Here is a 27,719-nt window from a genome sequence, read left to right on the forward strand (position 1 = left end):
AGAAGTATTATCTGTCAACAACGGTGGCATTTAATAAAGGTTACATAAATATGTGTAACTCCCAACTTTGTAAGGTTTCGTCGCATCCTCTTGGGTATTATTCGGTCATATAACAAACTCAAAGTAATCTCTGTGAAATAAACAAACATAATACTCCCAACTCTATTATGACTGTAGTATAACATTCGTCACCAAAACAAAGGAAAAATAGTAATATAACAAACTTATAGCAATCTCTGTGAAATAAACAAATTTAGTACAGACTATAACCTAACTATGAGTATTTCAATGTTTTAGAAGGAGTACATAAACCCCTATGATGACAAGGTTCTTGTCGAAACCGGTTGGAAAAAGTGTACCAAGAAAAAGTGGTTAAAACAAAGTTGTTTTATTTTATAAAGTTTATAAAATGTGCCACAAAGTATCTGCGAAAAACATTCAAGAAAATAAAGTACACGTAAATAAATATATATATATATATATATATATATATATATATATATATATATATATATATATATATATATATATATATATATATATATATATATATATATATATATATATATATATATATATATATATATATATATATATATATATGCATATATTTAATTTTTTCAAGGAATAACCCGCAAAGCCTCTATTAGAGGCTTGTCTGGAGGTAGGATAGTAAGGATAGGGAAGGTAGATGTGAAAAATACACCACAAACACCCAGACCATAAAGTATAACAATCTTTACAAAAACAAAGAAAAAATAGTAATATAACAAACTGAATGCAATTTTTTTGGCATGTCTGAAATATTTTTTTAAATGTGTAAGACCACTTTTGACTTTATTAATGTGAACACGACTAGTTTTGAGAACTACAGATGTTCTTATCGGCAGGCTAAAATACACAATAATTTGTATTTTCACCTGTTGATGAGAATATCTATAGTTCTCGAAACCAATCGTGTTTCAATTATTAAATTTAAAAAGTTGTCATACAATTTTGTTTAAATATTAAAGTAATCTGTATGAAAAAAATCAACCACAATGTACGAGTAAAACTAATAAAAAAAACAAGAAAAATATGTTTCTGATTTAAAGTTTGGAGAAAAGTCGGCAAATAATAACTAGTACAAAAAACACACAAAAGAAGATCCTAGGCTGGGATTGAGAGTGCAGTTTGAAAAAAAAACCATTGCGTAGTTAAGGCGTTAACATGGAGAAGGAAGTTTATTTTTAACATTTACATAGTGAATTCATATTATTGTACTATTACAACATAATCCAAAGGTATAAGAAATAATGTAGGAAAAACCGGAATAAAAACATTTGTAACGTTCGAGTCGTGTTTACGTTATTAAAAATGACTTAACCGTAAGCATTATTAATCTTCATAAATAGTCCGCTTGAAAGGCAATAAATCAATACGATCGATATTTAAATGAAATAGTTCCCACCCGCTGAGAACAATAATAAACTCCAGCCATATTGTTATCTAATCACACAATAGAGCAAAGATTATTAGTTTGCCAAAGTAAAACCGGCTGTAATAAATCCAGTGCAAACTAACTTTTTGACCGCAAGAGAAAGAGGGAAAGGCACGACGATATTAGTGTACCCTGTCTCCCTCGCACGAAACAAAGTTATTCGTTCAACAGATAGAAAGTTAGGAAAGTCATTTAATTTGTTTGAAAGCCACCGCCCGCCCTTGTTGATACAGAATTCAGAACTTTGTTTTATGAAACTAAAGTTTTGATGGCTTATTGTAATTTATATTGTCTCCGGTATTTTAGAAGTGTACCAATAATACACGAGTATCGAGCGGAGTACGCCCCTTATTATATTGCGAAGTACAGTGAAACCACGATATAACGGACCTATTTTTAAGGCCCAGCATTCTCGGAACTCATTGAGAAAATATTTATTTACATTTAGATCGAAAACATGACAAAAAAGAGGGAAACTAATTTGTCGTTTTTTTTTCTTATTCTTTTTCTCATTCTCCTTCTTTTTGTGGCTTTTTACCCTTCAAGAGTGTTCTAACCAGTGTCGAGTTATTTTCGTTATCCTTAATACATATGAATAACGATTAGCGACACAAATACGCCCTGCCTTGTGTTCGTAAAAGGAAAATGGAATATGTCCAATTTTCTTTATAAGCAGTTGGGGTGTAATATTGATGACGTGTAAAAGTATGCAAAGTTTATAATTGTATTTGACGAAAAACACTTTGTTAATTATGATATTCCGCCTCCGTAGTGTAATGGTCAGAACGCTCGGCTACCGTTCTGGAGGTCCCGGGTTCGATTCCCAGGGGGTGTCAAATAAATATAAGTGATTTTTTCACTCTGATATTTATTCAATATTACCCTGGACTGGTAACTGAAGCGGAGGGCTGATCACCTTTCCTTCATGTGTAAACGATCAAGATAACACACTACGTTTATATGATGCAGTGCCCTATGCACCATTGGGGTGCGGATAAGGGTTTAAAAACAAAATAAATAATAATGATATAATTCTGCTTCGTTCGAATCCCAAAACCCCTAATCCGTATAATTAAATAGGATCTTAACACCTTGTTTGCAGGAAACGCTTTAAAGCGCCTTTTACATACCATGACAGAGCAGGACACGCTTATAAGCGTTCTAATTACTTACTGTAGAGCGAGACGCCAAAAGACATTGTACTGATCGGAATATGGTATGCGATTACTCGTGATCATGTTACTTGTGATTAGTAAACGACCCTAATAATTATACTAATTAGGGTCGGGGTTGATGAAAAAACTGCCCGACAATAATGTGTTGATACAAGGTATAATAAATAAGTTGAAAAATGATTTTATAATTAAAATTGACAAAGGAATAAAATACACGTTTGTTAAGGCCCAGCACATGTTAAGTCGCAACATGATTTTCTCTAAATCTGGCTAACATTTTACGTAATTTATTTTTTTATAAAAACATCTCTTTTTTCATTGAAAAATTTTTTTTTCTTGGAAACAATTATTTAGTTTTGAAAAGAAAACAGTAAGGAGTTAAAAAGATATGTAAAAATATTTTTCCTACATATTTTCTAAAAAACAAAAAGTATCCAATAAACATTATTTTAAAAACCGGGGCATGGAAAGACGTGTTACATCTTCAACGATTAGCCGGTGAATGAGTTCAGTCTTTGCGAAAATCCCCTTAAGCATGACACGGTTTGAAAATTGATTCGTTGACTAATCCCTTACAGTGATTAAGGAAGCACTTGTTTTTATACCACTTGAGTTTATTAATGGCTACTAGTTTCGGAAGCTAAACTTCCATCGTCAGGTCTGAATAATAACTAAAATATAAAAGAAAAAAACTGTCCTATAAATAAGGAGAGGGGTAAGTTAAGGGGAGGAGGTTAGTTAATAAACTGAAATGGTATAAAAACAAGTGTTGCCTTAATCATTGTAACATGTCTTCAATGATTAAAGAAAACACTTCGTTTTTTACCACTTGAGTTTTATTATAGACTACATGTTTCAGAAGTTAAACTTCCATCATTTAGGTCTGTATAATAACTATACAGACCTGAATGATGGAAGTTTAACTTCTGAAACACGTAGTCTATAATAAAACTCAAGTGGTAAAAAACGAAGTGTTTTCTTTAATCATTGTAACATGTCTTACCACAAAGTTAATGCCGAAACAATAAATAAAGTAACATGTCTTACCACAAAGTAAATGTCGAAACAAAAAATAGAGTAATCCCTTAATATTATTTTTCTAAATTATTATTACCAGACGAAAGATAAAAATGTGATTCAAGATTGTTATTAAATTTTAAACTTTCATTCATGAGCAATTAAAAACGACACAAGGAAGCAATTAATGCAAAACATTATATAACCCAAAAATGAAAACAGGTTAGCAGATGCACGAAATTCAGACATGCGAGAATAATTAAACACGAAACTCCTTAGCAGTTAAAAACGTACATAGTGAATTTATTATTATATTTCAGAAAAGCAATAAAATTAATAATTACACGCATCTCGCACGGTTACTAAGAATTAAGCACAAATATAACGGGAAAAAATATGAAGATGACGAAAATAAGAGGAAATGAGAGACTTAATAGCAAGAAAGGATGCTGGATTATTTATGATATTAAGTGGAAGTTATCATCCATATAATAACAGAAGAAAAAACAATACGAGACTTTTCGTAATATTACAATAGATAAATAAAAAAGTAAAAAATAACTGTAATATCAACAAACACTACCGTCTACTAAGCATCACTTGTTTAAAAAAAAAATTTCATCGACTATTATTCTTATTTGGCTTTAATTTGTAACACTCCATTTTACATATATTTTTTTTCGTAAATGCCCAGACTTCCATATTTTTCTTCATCTTTGATGAGATGTCAAAAATAATATGAGAAATAACTCCTATAATTGGAGATAATCCAGATTGGAGATAGACCAGACACACTCAAAATGTTATAACTCCATTTTAATTTTAATAGTAAATGTTGAAATCAATAACTGATTTTTGGGTCTACTAAGTTATGTTTTATCGTTAAAAAGACATAAAAAATTGTGACAGTTGTTTCGCCTAGTTTTGGCCTTTTAAAATTCTTTTTGGTTATTTTTTATGTGTTTTTCACAATAAAATACAACTTAGTAGACTTAAAAAATCAGTGTTAGATTTTAACATTTAATATAAAAATTATTACTCTTGTCGATAAAATAATATTAACATCTTCCAACCCTTATCCGTAATGGGGAATGTTATAAGTACCTCTTGCTCTCGTGCTTTCAGTAACACAATGTGTATTCAATTACTATATTCCTTCTAGGGTTTAAAATGAGTCAAATTTAATAATGATAATATAGTAATGATAAGCAGGATGACTAGTCCTGCGCTCCTGATACATGAACATAGGAATAGAATATGTTTGATGGGATGCGGATGACGTAAGGGAAGGATTTAAGGGTGGAGGAAATTACTACTGTTTAGGAAATGAGATGAATGTGGAATATTAGGTACTGTATAAGAGGAAAGGGGAAAAGCAGCAATTTCCAGCTGCATTATCGTACTCGTACTAGCTTTTGTAAGTTGAACACACTGCTAGTGAAATGAGGAAAGAATGCATATCTAAGATAAGCATTATCGATACAATTGTGAAAGGTGCGTTGAGATGGTTTGGACATGTAGAACGAGTGAGTGAAGAGAGAATTGTAAAACAAATTTATAATAAAAAAAAATTCAAAATATAATCGTCCCGCCTCCGTAGTGTAATGGTCAGCACGCTCGGCTACCGTTCTGGAGGTCCCGGGTTCGATTCTCAAGGGGGGTAAAATAAATATTAGTGATTTTTTCACTGTCATATTTATTCAATATTACCCTGGACTGGTACCTGAAGCGGAGGGCTGATCACCTTTCCTTCATGTGTAAACGAAAAAGATAACACTGCGTTTATATGACGCAGTGCCCTATGCACCATTGGGGTGCGGATAAGGGTTTTATTATTATCATTATTATCAAAATATAATTCTTATCCCACGAGGCAGGAAATCTTTGGACCTTTCTACGAGATTATTTTTTGTAAAGCACTAAAATAAAGTTATTATTATTTTTCAGAAGTAATCATATTTTCGTTGAAGCTTTTTCAAATATAAAGAATCCTTTTAAGTAAGGAAAAATAAAATTATTTTTCATTTGCATACTTTCCGTCTCCGCCAACAATGGCTGCTATTTTATAATGATTATTTAGAAATATTAAGAGAGAAGTTTTAATAAAAGAAATAAAGAGAAGTAATATTAATAAGTACCTACTATTATTAATATACTATTCCATAAAAAAATGTAGTACATATAGTTAGGCGGAGTTCTTTTTTCGTCTAAGAAACTTGTATTAATAACAGTATTTTCAATCCGATAAAAAATGTAATGCATACTCGTATATCTTTTTTCGTCTAAGGTATTTGTATTGTTTATAGAATTTACTTTACGATAAAAATGTAAAACATTTAGTTTTTTTTTCGTCTAAGGCACTTGTATTAGTAAAAGTATTTACTATACGATAAAAAATAGTAATAAAAATAGTTAGGCAAAGTTTTTTCTTCGTATAGGGCACTTTAAAAATCGATGTAGTGCTAACATGATGATAAATCTCAACAAGGCAAGGTGATGTGACTTGACCTTTAAGTGTTCAGGGTGATAATAAATCAATAATTTGGTAACATAATCTTATGTATTTTGTATCTCCTGGGAAGAAAACCCGGGACCTTCAGTCCCTAAAAAAGCCGGAGCTTGAGTGAAAAAAAAAATGATATGAACTTTGTAACGAATTCGTTGTGACAAACACAAAAGTAGGAACCTATCCTAACAATTTTTTCGTAGATAAAATCTAGCGACCACTCAATCTCATTAAAATTTATGATCTTTTTATCAAACACATTGTTTTATGACAAATTATAAAAGTACTTACCCCAAAAGGTTCGAGAGCAGTTTCATCGATGAAAACCAACTCGCGATCGACCAAGAATTCCACAGGTCTTCTTAAACCCAAAGCCACCGATTTTAATGGGACGAAAGTCTGAAAAAAAACATAAATCATTTAATTGTTTATTATGAATTTCAACGTAACAAATATGATACTCGAAGTACTAAGAACTTTGAAATATGCTTGCGAAAAATATCGTTGTTAAAACAAAGAAAAGAAATTGTAATAATCCGGGATTCGGACCTCTCATACAAATTAAAGAGTTTATGCTCAATAAAATGCTTCTTTCATCTCACCAATAGATGTCTCTGATTTGATGAGGTGATATTCTAGTTATTCAAGAACAATGTTTCGAAATTGGATTATATATATAGAAATTCCAAGAATTTGAATAGTGTGGTTGTCAATCATGGGTGAATGTTACACATGTTTAGTTTTCACTGAAACCAGCCTATGACGGTCGTAAGCCCTGCAATTACCCAGACTTCTTATTTCTCTATTCTTCTTCATCTTTGTTGAGTTGTCAAAAAATAGTATGAAAAATAACTCCTATAATTGGAGATAATCCAGATTTGTGAACAAGTATTTGGACACACTCAAAATGTTGTAGGTAAGTAAAACTTGAATTAAAAATGGATAGATTTCATCACAAAGTGACTGCCGAATCAATTAACGTATATAAGTTTGCAACTTAAAAAAAATAGAAAAATGAGTTATTATTACGATTTTCGTGCATCAAAGAATCTGTAGATACATGACCCTCAATTCACAAGAACAGTTTATTAATTGGCGCTCTTAACATCGTTAATAATATTATTATTATAACCAAAACGTGTTCATGTTACGTTGGCGAATTCGCGAAGTCGATAATTAACACTTATCGCTGTTATAATTCGCTCGCATTATGTTCGCTGTGTTATCTGAAAAGTTTGGCGAAACTTGGAAGTTAAAACATCGTACCAAGTCACTAAACAATGCTTACACAAAGGGTAATACAATGGATCCAGAACCAAACTACGTTAACTGGGATCCTAATGTACAATACACGTATACACATATACGTACAATACACACATAAATGGCTCGTACGCTTTCTAAAGAGGAAGTAGACGTCTTCATAATGCCGGTATACAAATTCAACAAATATATGGTTGAAAAAGTTGACAAAGGCTTTAGCACCTCCAAATATACCATATATCCCAGTTTCTCCAGGGTATGCTTGGCTACAATAGTTTAGAGACTAGAAGGAATGTGTATTTGATTACGCATTTTTATCGATTGTTGCGCGGTATGATCGATAATCCTGAAATTATCCGGAGCATTGGTCTGTATGTTTCCGATAGTTACCTAAGACAGCGTCGGCATAGATTGTTTCACATTCCTATACACAGGACCAACCTGCCGATGGTTATGCCTGTAGGAAGAGCTACCGCTATGTTGAACAATATCACATTGGATATTGATCTGTTCCATGTGTCCGAAAGAGTTTTCCGAAGCGGGATTCTTCTACACCTTTAAGTCTTCTTGCTTACTTTTAATATATACGCCTTGAATATTGTTTGTTATGTATATATTATTTTTTTATTGAATAAATTGAAATTGAAAATTGAAAATTGAAATTGAAATTGAAATATCAATAAAAATTTCATGTTTATGTATTGATTTGGCGTTTAATTTGTAGAACTCCATTTTAATTTATGTATTAATTGTTAAATCAAACACAATTTTTTTCAGTCTACTAAGTTGTGTTTTATTGTTTAAAAACACATAAAAATTAATATTGTGACAATTGTTTCTCCTAGTTATGGCATTTTCGAACGCATTTTCAAACATTGCTTTGAAAATTCCATAACTAGGCGAAAGAATCGTCACAATTTAAATTTATATGAGTTATTTAACAAAAAAATAAAACTTAGTAGACTCAAATAATCTTTATTTGATATAACAATTAATACATAAAGTATATGTTTGTTTCTTCGAAACCATAAATCTCCAGAACGACGATTGCTTTGAAATTTTGACACAAAGATATGTATAAATAAAATGTATCAAATGACAAGTAATTTTAAAATAGACACTCGTTTTTCACCGCAGTGGCAGCTCCATCTGTTGAGCGTAAGAGAGTAACAAGAAATATAAAAATTGGTAATGGCGGTGAGCATTTTCAATGTTTTCAATTGAAATTTTGTTTCGTAGTAATTTTTTAAAATATTTTCCTCTTCGTTTTCATTTTTTTCATTTCAACACATTAAGCCACAGCAACTAGTTGAGTACAGCTAATATATTATAAAACAACAAATAATAAATATATTACAATATAAACTTAAATATTATAATTATTATTATATGCAACATTTTGAGTGTGTCCAAATACTTGTTCACAAAATCTGGATTATCTCCAATTACAGGAGTTATTTTCATATTATTTTTTGACATCTCATCAAAGATGTAAAAAAAATAATATGAAAATAACTCCTGTAATTGGAGATAATCCAGATTTTGTGAACAAGTATTTGGACACACTCAAAATGTTGTAAATAAATTATCTGGTCAAATTATAAGCTTAATAATAAAAATGAAAATGGTATTTTCTGGCGTTTCTCATGTGTGTGATTATAATCCGGGATTCGGATCTCACATACTAATATAAGAGTTTCTGCTTAGTAAAAAGCTTCTTTACATCTCACCAATAGATGTCTCTAGTGAAGTTTTAGTGATTCATGAACAAGGTTTCTAAATTGGTTCATATATATAGAACTTCCAAGAATTTGAGTAGTGTGGTTGTCAATAATGGGTAGAATTGGTGAATGTTACACGTGTGTAAAGTGATCACTTAAACCAGCCTATGACGGTCGTAAATACCCAGACTTCCATATTCTTCTTCATCTTTGATGAGATGTCAAAAAATAATTATTATATGTATTGAAGACTTCCATATTCTTCCTCATCTATGTTGAGATATCGATGAATAACCCCCAAGTGAAGAAACCCAGATTTGTGAACAAGGATTTGGACACAGGCAAAAAGTTTTGAACTTAATATTACTAAATATGCGCTTTGGATAGTTCAAATTTAATTTCATAATGCGGTAACATAATTATAATAAAAAAATATGCAATAGTATTTTTCAGGAAATATTTCCCTTGGTCCAATAAAGGAATGAAATGGTTCCCCCTGCAAATATTAAATTTATACCAAAAAGTATCACCCTTTAGTATCGATATACATCGAACCCCTTTGTTAGACACCCATTTGTTATTCCTATGATTCGTTTGAGTAGATGAAAAATGATTGCTTCTCTCTGGTAGAAAAAAACTCAAGGTAACAAAAAAGAAACCACAATAGCGGATAATATTTATAGCAGAACCGCTGCAAAATGTAAGAAGGTCTTGCAAAATGTTATGTGGTCCACTGCTCGTTATTTGCTAATAGCCATATAAAAATGATGTATTGTAGTGTAATAAAGATTTTATTGAACCTCAAAAAATCTAATTAAAAGATATATTTAATAATTATTTATTCAGAATATTTTGAGTGTCCAAATACTTGATCACAAATCTGAGCTTTCTCTGCTAAATAAAAGCTTTTCTTAATTCAGCATAGATGGCTGTTGTAAACTCGTATGTACTGTGTCATGAGATTTTTTTTCTTTATTTTAAATTCTTTTGCATAAGAAATAAAATTAGATTGAAAGTGTTAATATAAACTACAAATACATGACTTTAACAGAAAACAAAAAAAGATAGAAATGAAAAAAGTTAGCAAACATGCACTACACGAGTGATCTAACAGAAAAAGGAACTTGATCTGTTTTTTCAATAAATAATTTAAGCAAAATTTTAAATCGAAACAAACTTAGGTAACTAACGTCTAACGATAATTATTTATCTAGGAATTACAAAAATTTGAGCAGCGTGGTTGTCAATCATGGGTAGAATGGTGAATGTTACACGCGTGTAAAGTAAAATAATGAAAAAAATAACTCCTAAGTGGATAAAACCAGGATTCGTAAACGATTATTTAAACACACTGAAAAACTTGGTAATAAATGATTATTGTATACTAGCTGTACCCACCCGCTACGCGATTCTGTGACTCAGTTTGGTTAAATGGTAAATAAATAGCACATATTTTCTATATGTTGAATTTCACAATGCTTATGACACAATGTATTTTTTTTTATCAAAAAAGCAAGCTGCCCGCCATGGGCAATGTTACGTGTGTTGCTCTTACGTTCAACAGATGACACTACCATCGCGGTCAAAAAGCTGAGTTGAAAAAAAATATGTTTTGACTTGTCACACTAATTTCGTTGAAATCTGGTGTCCATACGTCTATGTAAATTGAAAACAACAAAAAATGTGTCGTTATGTAATAAATTATATAACGTAATCAAAATACAACCATAAGATTATTTTCTATCATTTGCGAAGGCGTAAGAATAATAAATAAAAAAAAGATTATACAGGTAAATAGATTTTAACCAGTAAATATTAAAGTTTTATTAGTTTTAATAATAAATAATAAATCAGTAATGTATTACTTTGAAATTTCATTATTTTTATTATCAAAACTCTTCATATATTTTTAAGCCTCTTAACATTTTTCTTCAAAGAAAATAATAGGTTTAAAAGAAATGTAATCCGATAATGAAATTTAACTCATAGTATACTTATTCTCTTTATATTAAAGTAAGATTTTATTGTTTTATAAACCTAATTTTTCAAGTATTTTATTTGTAAATAAAATAATTGGGTAGACTCTCGACTGCGAAGTTTTCGAATGCCACCAATCACAAATCGCTCACTCCTTTCAAGAACGTCATAAATCAAAAAACTTGATTTTTCAGGAGAACGTTTTTAAAGTTTAAAAATATAATACAATTTATTAAAAATAAATATCAGGCCACTTATTGAACTTTTTACTGTGCAACAGAACTTTTTAGGTTAAACCTGAAGGTTTTTTTCTCCATTTAAAAAATAACAAGTTTATTTTTAAAAAAATTTAACAATACCTTTTCTTCAAAATGCAAAAACAACACTTTCTGCCCTGTAGCGGGTAAATATTAAGATAAAAATATGCCTCTTTTGCTGGGATGTAGTACATTTTCTGGGCATTCCGAAAACATGCACAACTGAAAATGGACGATTTTTGATTTATGACGTTCTTGAAAGGAGTGAGCGAAATATAGTTTAAAATATTTTTTTAAAGGAATAAGCAATAACCCGCAAAGCTTTTAATTTTGTAGGCTTGTCTGCAGTTAAGATAGTAAGGTAGGTAAGATAAATATGAAACATACATCACAAACACCCAGACGAGTTGAAAATAAATCTTTCTCGAACTTATTTTGCACTTACAGGAATTGAACACGCGACGTCAGTTTGAATTCAAGAAAACATTATTTTCAATATTTTTTTTTGGGTATTTTTCATAACCACCTTCTCTATCCTTAGTACCTATCCTACTTTAAGACCTCTAAAATACAGGCTTTGTGGGGTATTTCTTTTATAAAGTGATAAAAAGAAATATGTAAGAAAATACTAGACTACGTAGCAATTCCCCTCATGGCCTTCACCCTGATCGATCTGTCAGCGTAAATCTTATTACATTCTGTGTATACATGAATATGATAATAAATCAGAAGTCTGTCCGACACGTACGTCCTGGGTAACCTTGCGGCCAGACTTTACACTGGTGTGCTCTTGTACCACTATACACCAGGCTGGCAGAGGCCAAAACAACCAAAGAAAACAATAAATTAATGTTTTATTACAAACCGGTCTCCGAGTGGTGTAACGCAAAAGCCGTTGAGTAGGAAAAAATGTTCTCGAAAATGAATGCCCTCAAATTATAGGTTGTGGAGAGCAGCTGTTGGTGTAAAGTGGGCAGTGGGAAGTCTCGGTGCTCGACCGTAATCTTCACAATCCACAACCGACTCTTTTTCTCACTAAGTACACAATAATTATGTTAAGATATAAATACTCGTACAACATCGGTTCTGGCGTTATAAATAGTATTCTTTATAAGGCACTGCATCATATAAACGCAGTTTTATCTTGATCGTTTTAAGGCTTAGATGTCAAGCTTATCTCAAGCGTTCAAATCAGAATGCGTTCAGCCCGCGCTCAGGACTGCTCGTGTGCTCGCGATCAATTAAAAAAATGTGCATTGAATATTTTTTTTTGTTTTTTAGAATAAATATGGAAAAAATATTTTTTTATATATTTTTTTAAATTCCCTTTCAATAACTGTTTTCTTTTCAAAGCCATGTAATTATTTTGAAGAAAAACTTATTTTTTCAATGCAAAAACTATGTTTTAAGAAAAAAAACATTTACGTAAAATGCTACCTGGATTTCGATAAAATAAAGTTGCGACTTAACGAATACTTGGCCTTAACACATGAAGGAAATATGATCAGCCTCTGCTTCAGGTACCACTCAAGGGTAATACTAAATAAATATAAGAGTGAAAAATTGCTTATATTTATTTGACCCCCACCTGGGAATCGATCCCGTACGGTAGCCGAGCGTGCTGTCCATTACACTACGGAGGCGGACAAAAAACATAAAATGATTTGTTAAAATATATAGCTATCTATATAAAACCGGTTTAATAATATACTCGTATATGTAGCATTAAGAATTCCATTTATACTTTAATGAATAAGTTACATAACATCTCTCTATCTACCGTAAATTGTCACGTTTGATAAATTTTATCTCCTAGCGCACCTTTTGACACGAGATGTATTGATAAGAGGTTTATCGCCAACATTTCTCTGCAATAAAATGACGGATATAATGTATTTTATTACGTGTGGACTGTAGGAATGAATCTAGAATGCAGACAAAAAGCGAGTGTGACCTAAGACCTATGTTTAGTTGTAGACTTGACCCAATGTAGTATTTGAACATAAATTTACATGTTGTGGTATTAAATATTCCACATGCATTCATGTTACGTGTGAGTAGAAGAAAAATAATACATATTATAATATGCAATTGGTAGAATTTTTTCATGAGTCGTGATTTGTGGTGTAATTGCGTGGTCGATCACTTGCTAAACTAAGGTTATATTATACTTTTATTGTTGAAATACATATAAGTATGTATTGAAACATAAATAATCTGAGTTTAAACACTCATTATTACTTTTTTGATATATCAACATAGATGAAGAAAAATATGGAAGTCTGGGTATTTATAGGGCTTATGAACTCTCATAGGCTGGTTAAGTGATCACATTACATACGTGCAACATTCACCATTCTACCCATGATTGATTACCACTTTTTGGAACTGCTAGATATATAATCGATCTCATAACACTGTACATATGAGGTACACAACAGCCATCTATGTTGGATTGAGAAAGCTTTTATTGAGCAGAGACAATTATATTTAGATGTATGCAAGATCCGAACCCCGAATTATGTTTACATACAAACGCCTAGAAATATGATTTTATTTTTTTATACAGCTTATTATTTGACCAGTTATATTTATGTCCCATATTTTGAGTGTCCAAATACTTGTTCACAAATCTGGATTTTCTTCACTTGGAGTTATTTGAATAGTGTGAATAGTGCTATGGTAGTGACGGGTAGTATTGTTTGCTTGCTGTTGTAGTGATTGTCCTGACGAAGAGACGGGTAGAGTGGTTATATGCTAACTTAACTGACATATTTGGCCACTTTATGCCACTTCATGACACGAATATCATTGATTTTCTACGTACAATATACACTTACAAAAATAAATTCTCGTTTTTAATATTTTGGTTTTGTTTTTAATAAGAACAGAGTAATAACTATCTTAATAGTTTACGTTTACACCTGAAGATGGAAGCTTAGCTACCGAAACTAGATGTCTTAAATAAACTCAAGTGGTAAAAAAAAACAAGTGTTTTCTTTAATAATTTCAACACGTCTTACCACAAAGTAAATGCCGAAACAATTAATAAAATATTATTAGATATAAGTGATTAATAGTTTGCATTAATTGATTTTATATTGAATAACATGAAATAAATAATCTAAGTAAATACCACTATCTTACGTATATTATGTCAATACGGATTGTTATCAACATCTTGATTTGTTATCATAGCGTGCCTTAAATATTTAAACAAATATTTGGCTATGATCGAGACGTTTGATCTGTTTAAGTATCTATACGTTTTATATTTTCGCATGGCTTATCAACTACTCAAAATTATAATTAAATTATTTGTAACAAGGTATATTTTTCAAATGAAACTATGGGTGAATTTATATCCAGGGGCGTGCATTTCATATAGGCAGAAAAGCAGTGCCTATCCTAACTTACCTGCATTACAAAAAAAAACGCAACCAGTACCTACTATACCGTACAAAGTAGTACCTAGCTTACCTTACTACCTTCCTCTACTGCCTACCCTAGCAAGTAGTACTAGCTTACCTTACTACCTATCTCTACTGCATACCCTAATTAATTATTTTTGCAAGCCGCTGCTTATATCATGCTGTTTAAATATAATATGAATGATTTTTCTTTTTCAGTTTAAATGTTGTAAAAAAAAATCTGGAAAAAACAGCATGTTTTCAGAGGATTGATAAGTTAAAAATAATTACAAACATCTGATAAGCGTCTTTATAGTAAATATATTCAATAAAAACACACACATATGTTAACCATTTTTAATACGCATATGTAAAAACACGTTAAAAATGTAACAGGTAGTTTACGAATATTTTAAAGTACCTACCTATAATTAAAAAATCTATGATTTATTATTAGTAATAATATTTTTAACAATTTAATCATAGTGAAGCGCCCTTGTGGTAATATTTTACGAAAATGGCCATATATAAATTATACAAAATTATTATAATTGTTTTACTGTTTGTTCTTGTTTTTCTTACCAGTGCTGGAAGGGTTCGCGCCCCTTTGGATGATCTTAAGGGGGCCCATACGAGTTCTTTTTCTACTAAAAAGGCTGCGAATGTGCTTCCGTACACTGATACCCATTGTCTTCGTCTCCAGCTTTCACCATCATACTCCACGAGAACCTAGAACCAAGAAACAACATTTTGTTAAATAAATTCATCCAAGTAGGATCGAACTGATACTGCCATCTTTACGAAATCGCCGAAAACCGTACGAAAGCGTCTGTCTCGTTCTAAATACGAAAACATAACGTGAGAGTGAAACAGACATCACTATGAACAGCTGATCAATATTTATGTTTAGCCGAGACGCACACCTATTCCCTGTAAAATTTCTTCTTTACCACAGTTTCTAGTTCCAACAAACGCCACAAATGGCAGCACCGTACAACATAATAAAAACATCTCTCCGCCCTCCAAGTTGCGCAAGTTTGAATTCAAATTTAATAGTAACGTAAAAGAGGGAAACGTAGCATATCGGATTACTTTGAAGGAAAGGAGACGGAAAATACGCTACGCCCTTATCAGGCGTCGCCATGACAACGGTCGGCGCCATCTTGAATGTTTATTTTTCACCAAAACTGCAGTATGCAGCAAATTGCGCGCGAAACAGCTCAATTTAAAATTCTCAGGGTGGAAAATAATGGATTTTCAAATGTTTTAAGGAAACAAATGAGAGGTTCTACTAAGGATTGAGGCATTTTTATATATTTTCGTACATATTGACTATCATCATACATACATTGGAAGGGAAAATTTCGGATGAATCGAAAAATCCACGTTTAAATTTAGATATCTGGGCGCGAAATATAAAATATACATTTTATCTGGGAGCTTAAAAGAGCGAGAAATGATTTTAAATGCACTGGCACCTTTCCAAGACAAACCTCAAACCAAATATTTAAAAATATCTTTTATAATGATCATTTTATTTTTTGCGTTAAAATAAAACACCTTTACATTCTTTTCTAAGCATTCGTCTATTATTATAGCGAAGGTCTCTCGGAGGCGACCAATGAATTTCAAAGGGCGGAGAGAAGAGAGAAGATTGGAGAAAGGCAATGTGGGGCAGGAGAGGGGAAGAAAGGAAGAGGAGGGGGAGAGGATATCGGAACTAAGGGAGGGGGTAAAGAGGGAAAGAGGAGTAAGTTGTAAACAGAGGCTCGTCACTCGCGGGCGGGTCGTTGGCCCCCTCGCTCGTGTACGTTGTTGCCGTTGTCGTCGTATTCAGAGAAACATAATTTGTACGTAATGATAGACGATCCAAGTTTATTCCTGGGTTCCTGGGACTAGGCATCAAATGTTTAATGCAACAATTAAAATAAAGTAATATTCAATATATCGCTCACTCCTTTCAATAACGTCATATATATAAAAAAATCGTCAATTTTCAGTTGTGAATGTTTTCGGAATGCCCAGAAAATGTACATTATCCCAGCAAAAGCGGCATATTTTTAACTAAATATTTACCCGCTACAACGCATAAAGTGTTGTTTATGCATTTTGAAGAAAGGGTATTGCTTAATAATTTTTTTTTAATATACTAAATATTTTTCAAATGGAGAAAAAACATTTACAATTTACCTAAAAAGATCTTTTGCACACTTAAAAGTTCAAAAAGTGGCTTGATTTTATTTATAATACATTTTATTATATTTTTAAACTTTAAAAACGATGTCCTGAAAAATCAAGTTTTTTGATATATGACGTTGTTGAAAGGAGTGAGCGATATTTGGTAAAATGCATATTTGTGTTACGTTATAAGTTATAAGGTGTTGTCGTTTACGTAGTATTACATGATGTTTTTTTAAATTAAATCTTGGACTTAAAATACGTAGAATTATTTAATTCAAGAACTTAATATATAAATTTGATTTTAAGAAATTCTATTTGTTTTTTGGGACAAATAATGGTATTTTAACACGAATAGTCGTTTACTTAGACATAGAACTTATTTTCCAAAGGGTGTGTGACCTTTCAATTTACAGTATTAAACAACTTAAACTGATTTAGGGAGAATTTGATAACCTACACAAGGGTAGGCAAGGGAAAATCAAAGATACTGAAAAAACATTTTTGACACTTAAAAAAAAAACATAGGTAGGCACAAATATTAAGAAAAAGTGTCTAACAGAATGAATAATCACGTGTATTCTTATGACTTATATGAGTACAGTTTTATGACTAATATATCACACGCGTTTGCTGTTATAATTAAATATTTTTTCAAGTTGACATTTCTTGGCGGAACTGCATTTTATAGAATAAAATAACAACTATGTAATTTTTTCAACATTAATTTTATTTGGCCAGTAACCGAGTTTCGTCGTAACTGACATCACAAGACTGGTGGGAGGCTAGACAAAATTCTATGTTATATACACTACAATGAGCAGTAGAAGAGGTCCTCAACCAACATTTCCAGAATTAACTTTACATATATTATTTAAATTCACATACGATTATATCAAATCATCCTTAAAACTTTTAACATAACTCACATGTTATTATTATTGTATTACAATACTTAAACTCATTCAATTTAAATTCATTTTGTCACTAAAATTATATTAAATCATGGTTTTCAACTCCTGCCTTGTTGTCTATATAACATAGAATTTTGTCTAGCCTCACACCAGTCTGATGATGTCGGTTACGACGAAGCCCGGTTGCTGGTCAAATAAAATGAATGTGGATAAAATTACATTGTTATTATTTTATTCTATAATTAGTAAAGATTTCGTGTTACTTTTTCGAGTTTACAGATCATTAACAGGTTATCATTAACAACGAAAAACCAAATAGACTTCTCGGCTTTTAAGTCCCAGCAGAATAACGAGAAAACAAACCGCTCACTCCTATCAAGAAAATCATAAATCAAAAAACTTGATTTTTCAGGAGAACGTTTTCAAAGTTTATAAATATAATACAATGTATTAAAAATAAATATCGAGCCACTTATTGAACTTCTTACTGTGCAACAGATCTTTTTAGCTAAAATTTGAAGGTTTTTTCTCCATTTGAAAAATATTTAGGATATTAAAAAAAAAATTAAACAATACCTATTCTTAAAAACGCAAAAACAACACTTTCTGCCGTGTAGCGGGTAAATATTGAGTTTAAAATGTGCCTCTTTTGCTGGGATAAAGTACATTTTCTAGGAATTCCGAAAACATGCACAACTGAAAATTGACGATTTTTGATTTATGACGTTCTTGAAAAGAGTGAGCGAAACGTTCAAACGAGAGAGAAACGCCGAATTTTCAAGAACGGGATAGATAATTCAGCCGAGGAGTTTTCATTATTAACCCAGCAGAAATAGCCGAGCTAGCGGAAAAGCCAGCTCGAGGTAACAGCAGGGGCTGTGCAGAGTAGATACGCGTTTCATCCCTATCGTACAGCCGACGAGCGGGGTGGCCGCTTCCCTCCCGGCGCGGCGCATAGTCGGATACTTCCGCAACCCTCACTCGTTAGGGAATGTTTGGGGTGCCGAAGTAGGTCAAAGTACAGGCCCAAGGTATATAGGCTTCTGTGTCCGCCAAGGGTGGCCACCGATATACGGAATCAATAAAGGAATGGAATTTAGGACGCGGATGTTTCGTCCTCCTCGCTTGGTGAACACGAGATGAATGAAAATGTTGACAACGATTATTGCTAACAACAAAAAAGTTTATAACATTTTAGAATCTCACACTTAACAAAAACATCGAAAATCAAGACGCTACTGAGCTCTTTCGCGCTATGTCACTTATATTTATTTAGATATCTGTATTTTTCAACTAAAGGAAAATTTGTGACATATTTATATCGGTAATTAGATTAATTTCATACATATATTACAGGTTTCTTAACAGAGATGAATCATCTATTGTTTTTTATGCGAAAGAAGATGGAAGTCTGAGCATTCCAGGGTTTATGACCTGGCAAAAAAAATATGCTACTAAGTATGTATTTTGTCAATATACCATTTTTATACATTAACAAAAATATTATGTTTGTATATTTATGTTAAACAAAGTTTGTATAGTATAATATCAAAACTATGGGAAGAAGTTTATGAGGCAAAAAAACAGCTATATTTAAAAAAATATTTTAACGGTTTTCATTCGTACATACGAGTATATACACCAATGCTCCATTTTAAGGACACTAGTTTAGTTACTAGAAGAAAAAAGTAAAAATGCACTATTTGCTATATCAATTGTGGTAAATATGGTAAAATAAATCATATAAAAAATAGTGATTAACATAAAAACAACTTCCAGAATATAAATAATATTTTAGTTTTGCGAATGAGAGATAAAAACTAAGAGTTTCGATCAAAAATACCATATATTTTACGTTTTACAATTTTTTTAATAATCCCCTTATCTACAACATTTTGAGTGTGTCCAAATACTTGTTCACAAAATCTGGATTATCTCCAATTACAGGAGTTATTTTCATATTATTTTTTTGACATCTCATCAAAGATGAAGAAGAATATGGAAGTCTGGGCATTTACGGGGCTTACGACCGTCATAGGCTGGTTTGAGTGATCACTTTACACACGTGTAACATTCACCAATTCTACCCATTATTGACAACCACACTACTCAAATTCTTGGAAGCTCTATATATATGAACCAATTTAGAAACTTTGTTCTTGAATCACTAGAACTTCACTAGAGACATCTATTGGTGAGATGTAAAGAAGCTTTTTTATTAAGCAGAAACTCTTATATTAGGATCTCACATACTAATATAAGAGTTTCTGCTTAATAAAAAAGCTTCTTTACATCTCACCAATAGATGTCTCTAGTGAAGTTCTAGTGATTCAAGAACAAAGTTTCTAAATTGGTTCATATATATAGAGCTTCCAAGAATTTGAGTAGTGTGGTTGTCAATAATGGGTAGAATTGGTGAATGTTACACGTGTGTAAAGTGATCACTCAAACCAGCCTATGACGGTCGTAAGCCCCGTAAATGCCCAGACTTCCATATTCTTCTTCATCTTTGATGAGATGTCAAAAAATAATAATCCCCTTATCAGTGTGTCGAGTCGTTCATTTGCATTATACAAATAAAAATATTTAGAAATTCCAAATAATTCAATATAAAAATACAGTAACATAAACAATATGTACTACATGGACCAGCACAGTGAGAAATTTCCAGGTACATAGATCATAATTTCAACACCATCAAAAAACATTGCAACAATAATAACAATTTGGCAGTCTTTATATTTCTAATCAAAATCATGTATAAAAATCTCTTGTAATGTGTAATATTAAAAAAAAATGCTGATTTCAAGACTTTTATGAAATATTTTTCGTATCAAAGTCATGATTTTATAATATTATATAAATAAATACTCCGGACTGTGGACTTGAGATTGCGTCGATGACAGGTATACGACATAATTCGAGCATGCCACATTTTAAGAAGTTTGATGCACTGCAATAAAAGTCGCGATGAAATTTATGCGTTTTAGTTTATGGATAACCGATAAATAATGTTGATATTGAAATAACAGGCAAGATTGGAGCACGTACAGGGTGGCACAAAATTAATCACTATATTAGAGGATACAAATAAAAGAGATTTCTGCTCAATAAAAGAGATTCTTTCATTTCGCCAAAAGATGTCTCTAGTGAAAATCTAGTTATTCAAGTACAATGATTCGAAATTTGATCATATACAATATATGGAACTTCCAAGAATTTGAGTAGTGTGGTTGTCAATAATGGGTAGAATCGGTGAATTGGTGTGTAAAGTGATCACTTAAACGAGCCTATGACGGTCGTATGCTCAGACTTCCATATTCTTCTTAATTTTTTTTTAAAGCTGTCTACCGCATTCCCAGATCTGATACAGAACCATCTAAGCTTCCTGACAGACCTACTCTTGCAAAGCAATTTTTTTAAAACTAAGTTGAGAACTTTATTGAAAATGTCAATCAAAATAAAATTGTATCCCGATTTTACTATGAATTTACATTTAAAAGCTTTTAATATCCCTGTCACTGCCAATCTAAATAAATTTCAGTTTGTAAATCCACCACCAAATTTTCTTCATCTATGTTTAGATGTCAAATAAAAAAGATGTTATAATTTTTGCAAATGGCGTCGTACGACAATAATATTTGACATTTGTAAACTAGACCACATATTATACATATTATAAACTAGACCACATATTATACATACAGTATCTACTCAATGAATTAGGGCCACCCATTATTTTTTTGAATACTCTGAAATCTTTTGGATTATTATATTTATTTTGCATAAATACTTTAAGTTTTCTATTGACATCTAATATCATGTATATTACCTTCAATAATATGTAAAATATACCTGGATTATTTAAGCCTTTACAAAATTTCAAACCCTTTTTCTGAGAAAGGTCCCTAATTGGCACAGGTAGACAGATAGTTGAAAGTTCAAAAAATAGTCCTATCTCATTTATTAGTGAAGTTTCTTGAGTTCTGGTTGTTGTTTTGTTCAGAGAGGTTATATAGTTATCGTGTCTTGTGAAAAAAACTTAATTTTTAATTTTAGTTCATAAAGTATAAAAAAAAATTGTAAACAAAAGTGTTTTTTTTTTGAAAAGGACAAAATGGGAAAAAGTAAAGACATTTCTGACGAAAAAAGTCTAGTGTTATAGTGCTACTGAAATTAAAAATACTATCTAATAGAGAAATTTCAAAAAAAGAAAACGTTTCTCGTCAAACAGTGGACGGAATTTCAAAATCAATAAAAAATCAGTCACCCGCCACCAGCAATCGGCGAAAGAACTGTCGTAGGATTAGAAAAACAACACCGAGGACTGATCGAAAAATCGTTCAAAGTGCCTTAGAAAACCGTAGTGCATCAGCAAAAACATTAAAAATAAAATTGGAAGAAGAGGGTATAAATATATCGGTATCAACACTGAGGCGACGTCTTTACGAAGTAAATCTGAAATGCAGGCGCCCTGAAAAAGTACCAAAATTGACACAACGAATGAAAGCGGATCGATTAAAATGGGCCAGGCTACATCGAAATTACTCGGTAGATGATTGGAAAAAGGTATTTATTAAAATTGAATTTTCAACATATCATTTTAGTAAATAAACTTATATATTTGAATTAAACTTAAATTTTCATTATTTTTCAGGTCATCTTTAGTGATGAGTGCCGGTTAGAAGCCGTGACAGAGAGCCGTCGATTCGTCAGGAGAACACCAATGGAACGTTACAATGAGGCCTGTGTGGTAAAAGTTATCAAACACCCCCCTGCAACAATGATATGGTCATGTATTATTAACAATTTACCTGGGCCGTTGTTTTTCGTGGAAGGAACAATGAACCAAAATTCCTATAAGCAGGTCCTCGAACGAATTTTATTGCCCTTCTACCATACACTCGACCCAACAGAAGGTCCATATACCTTCATGCAGGATGGGGCACCTTGCCACCGGGCTAAATCAATGATAAAATTTTTGTCTAACAAAAATCTGCCTTTGCTCCCCTGGCCTGGAAATTTTCCGGACCTTAATCCTATAGAAAACGTATGGAGCATGTTAAAAAATAAGGTATACTCATTTCCAAATCGGACAGTAGACTGTCTAAAAGAAAATATTCAAAAAATTTGGTCAGAAGACGAAGAAATAAAAAACATGATAAAACAGTGCATTTTAAGTATGCCAAAAAGAATTGAGGCAGTTATTTCTGCCAAAGGTGGAAATACTAAATACTAACTATATTTATATGAAAATATATGCATTATTTAAGCGTAATAAAGTGTTCATGTGTAAATAAAATTCAATGTTGTTTTATTCAAGGTTTTCTCTGAGTTATTCCTGTTTGAATTGAGAAATTGCGCGAAATTCTGCGTGGCCCTAATTCATTGAGTAGATACTGTATTATACAGTTTACAAACATATTTAGGGGGCGCAAAATTAATCATCCAATTTTTTTCTTAAATTACTTTATTGATAAATAAAACAAAATGATTTTGAGCAATCGAAATCTTTACTTGGACTTTGAAATATTTTTCTTTATAAAGTTTCTGGTAGCCACTTAACGGATATCGTCTGGAAAAGATGATATCCGTCAAGCGGCTGACGGCAGTGTTGACACACATTTGTGCCCGTTTTATCAATCTGTTTGGATACTGCACCTGTCTAGTTCATTTGGTGCAACAATGACGTTTTTTTGGTGTACAAGTTAAATACTTCAATATGTGCGGAAAGACTATTTAAATCGGGAGAAACATCGACAGAATTGATTTTGTGGTGAAATGCTGCAAGATGGCGCCAGTGTCATTCTAGAATTGAGTAAAATGGCGGCATTTCTGTTGCTACAACGTCTGAATGGCATCTCCTGTAATATTTATAAAAGTGTAATTACGCTATTGTTGAACCAAATGAGCTAAATGTCAAAAATGATTGACGTACGACGCCATTTGTATTTTTTTAAATTACCTAACGTCCAAGTGACTCTGAAATCTAGCTAAGGCTTATGCAACACCGCTTATCATGACCCTACTCAGGCTTCAACTTTTTACGTTTCATAGCCTATGCCTACTCGTGAGTGGATTTACTCTTTATGTTTAAAGTTACTTTAATTTCATGTAATTCATGAGTGAAAATTCTGGGCTAAAACACTCGCTATCTCGCTAAAGGCATACATTTCGTTGATTCTAAGTTAGCAGTGAAGTTAGGTGTATGATTTTAATTATTGATCTTGCTCAGGTAGTGATTACAAAAATTATAACATCTTCCTATGGGGTGATTGATTTTGCGCCACCCTGTATATTCCACAGCATCTAGCTTCTAGCGGTAGCGGGGAATGAAGTGACCCGAAGCAGAGAACGCGCTGCATACAACATACCAGTTTCATAAGTAGGTCAGACGACTGCTTTATGCCATGCCGATGTAGGCCTGTTACGTTTTGGAACCGCCTTAAATTTAGTCAATATCGAAGGATACTTGAACTTGCAGGTCTTGCCAGTATTCAAAATTTGTAACAATATTATTGTTTTATTTTGTATATTAAAAGCATTGATAACTTTGTGGTATGGTATATTAATTGACTTGGCGTTTAATTTGTAGAACTCCATTTTAATTTATGTATTAATTTTAAATCAAACACAGATTTTTTGAGTCTACTAAGTTGTATTTTATTAACAAAAAACACATAAAAAATTATATTGTGACAATTGTTTCGCCTTGTTAGGGCATTATCAAACGAATGACAATTATCAAACATTATGACATTCGTTTGATAATGCCCTAACAAGGCGAAACAATTGTCACAATATAATTTTTTATGTGTTTTTTGTTGATAAAATACAACTTAGTAGACTCAAAAAATCTGTGTTTGATTTAAAATTAATACATAAATTGTGGTATGGTAATAAAACACTCTCCTTATTAATTTATTGAACGGCTAATGCCTTTAATATAATACATATAATATATCGCTCACTCCTTTCAATATCGTCATTAATAAAAAATCGTAAATTTTCAGTTGCGCATGTTTTCGGAATGCCCAGAAAATGTATTATATCCCAGCAAAAGGGGCATATTTTAAACTTAATATTTACCCGCTACAGGGCAGAAAGTGTTGTTTTTGCATTTTGAAGAAATGGTGAAGTTTAATTATTTTTTTAATTATACTATATATTTTTAAATGCAGAAAAAACCTTCAGATTTTACCTAAAAAGATTTGTTGCATAGTAAAAAGTTCAATAAGTGGCTTGATATTAATCAAATTAAACGCCAAATCTATAAATAATACCACTTTTTCTTGAAAACTTTTGTGACACGTGTTTCGATTCATTGCGCTTCATTTTCAAACAACGTGTGTGAAGCTAAGTCTGAATTTCATAGAACATTGAACATAGAACATTGATAGTAAAAAAGAAACAGCTCCTACCGCCTCCTTCTTCACCCTTCAACGTCCCAAGGACACAACTCTAAAATTCAGACTCCATTTTACATACGGCAGTCCCAAAATTATTTCCTTCTCCCTTATTATTATTCATATTAAATAGCGAATAGGGCTGTCATCAACTGTTCAATCGTATGTCTAGAAGTGCCTTTAAAGGTCGAATGGTAATCACACTAAAATACAAAGTTAAAAACCTGTACTGGATTTGTTGCTATTTTGTTGTTAATGTACACATAGTAGTTATAAATTTTGTATTAATATTCATCAAGTGAAAGGAAAAATTGTATTTTGCGTACGATAAACAGCGGAAAGAAAATACTTGCGAACATTAATTTTATTTTCCTCAATGCATAGTTTATTTATATGAAAATATTGATTTTACAAGAGGCTGAATCAATAAATTATGTTTTGACATCTCAATATAGATGATGAAGAATATGGAACAATGGGTATCTACAGGGCTTTCAACCTATCATAGGCTGGTTTAAGTGATCACTTTACACACGTTTACAAACATTCACCAATTCTACCCATTATTGACAACCACACTACTCAAATTCTTGGAAGTTCTATATATATTAACCGATTCAGAAACATTGTTATTGAATCACTAGAACTTCACTAGAGACATCTATTGGTGAGATTAAAATAAGCTTTTTACTGAGCAGAAACTCTTATATCAGTATGTGAGGTCTGAATCCTGGATTATAATCACATACATGAGAAACGCCAGAAAATATCATGTTCTATGAAAATATCGTTTTTATTATTTTAGCTTATAATTTGACCATATAATTTATTTACAACATTTTGTAACTTCGAGACGTTATCAACACCCACTAAATAAACTGCTTTTTTGATTAAAAAATGCGTATTTACTAAAAAAATAATATTTTGCAATGTGACTGAATATCTTTTACTGTATGTTTCCTTTCCTAACAGTCTATATTTTAGTGCATTTTACACGTCACAAATCAAAAATTGACAATTTTCAGTTGTGCATGTTTTCGGAATGCCCAGAAAATGTACTATAACCTAGCAAAAGAGGAATATTTTTAACTTAATATTTACCCGCTACAAGGCAGAAAGTGTTGTTTTTGCATTTTGAAGAAAAGGTATTGTTAAATTATTTTTTGAAATATACTAAATATTTTTCAAATGGAGAAACAACCTTCAGTTTTTGCCTAACAAGATCTGTTGCTCAATAAAAAGTTCAATAAATGGCTTCATATTTATTTTTAATACATTGTATTATATTTTTAAACTTTGAAAACGTTCTCCTGAAAAATCAAGTTTTTTGATTTATGACGTTCTTGAAAGGAGTGAGCGATATATCAAATTATTGGTGTTCATTAAGTGACTTTTTCTCTTAAATCTATTGACGTGTTTTCGAAGAAAATTAATACCAGTTATTTTTATTATTTATTATTATTGAATTTAAAACAATCCTATAAAAATTATTATTTCACATAAATTATCCTGTTTCAAAAAAAAAAGTTAAGCAGATTCCAAAATGAAAAAGAATGGCACTTATTAGTAAAAAATATTCTCTTATAAAACTGTACGTATTCTTAGATCTTTGATATTGTGAACCGATTTAAAATCTTATGGTTAAAGTATGACTTGGCGTTATGGATAAAATTTATGTCACCAGTTGATTGTTATTAATAATAATAACAATAATAATGGTAAATTAAAATATAATTGTGCCCTCAGCACAAGAAAAAGCAGTGAATATGCATTATTGTAATTTTTAAATAGTGATGTGACGAAAAAGAAATAAATAGAACAGTTGTTATGTAAATTTGTTTTATCAGAATGTTGACCAGTTGTCTAATGAACTCTGGTAAGAATTTTTTTTTGTAATTTACCACATGTGTAAACGGAAAATGATTATCATGAAATTTCCTTTTATAATACTTATAATATTATTTTTGTGGCGTATGACGATACAAAATTACGTGTTATTTTTACAATCTACACAGTCATCAGAATACTTCAGATGAGATGTTGTGACCTTAAGATAATAAAGCTATAATATTGTATCCAAAATTAGTCGTTTGCTCAATCGGTTTAGCCGTGAACTTTGCTGGAAGAATAACGATTTTCGTACTTATGAGGTCCAGTATCAAGTTCACTCCTTGAAAGAGAATAATCGAGAATGACTAGAACAGGTTCACAGAACAGAGTCCAGACGAGACCAAAGACCTATCGACGATAATCAGGTGGGAAGGAGAAAAGACCGGGTAAAAAAGACCAGTATTTTGCTTATTTTAATGACGACCTCGTAAAGGGAATGGCGCATTTCTATGCCGGGTCTAAAATTTCGTTTCTTCTGGAAGAGGCAATTGCAGCGGTCGTATCGGGATTAACGCGCTCATGCAA

General features: G+C 31.6%; 1 protein-coding gene across 3 annotated transcripts in view; it reads right to left on the bottom strand.

Moving 5' to 3' along the window:
* Kdm3 (Lysine demethylase 3) overlaps window positions 1-27,719 on the bottom strand; it is a 329,361-nt gene that overhangs the window by 254,792 nt on the left and 46,850 nt on the right. For all 3 annotated transcript variants that reach the window (XM_088268253.1, XM_088268256.1, XM_088268255.1), the window contains exons 2-3: window positions 15,389-15,535; window positions 6,470-6,577 (exon numbers count right to left, since the gene is read on the bottom strand). In XM_088268253.1, the coding sequence (XP_088124379.1) occupies window positions 6,470-6,577; window positions 15,389-15,535 (255 nt within the window). The remainder of the gene's footprint in view (window positions 1-6,469; window positions 6,578-15,388; window positions 15,536-27,719) is intronic.

The sequence above is a fragment of the Brachycentrus maculatus genome, unplaced genomic scaffold (assembly GCF_059751285.1).
Source record: "Brachycentrus maculatus isolate JH-2025_06_01 unplaced genomic scaffold, ASM5975128v1 h1tg000315l, whole genome shotgun sequence".
Lineage (NCBI taxonomy): Eukaryota > Metazoa > Arthropoda > Insecta > Trichoptera > Brachycentridae > Brachycentrus > Brachycentrus maculatus.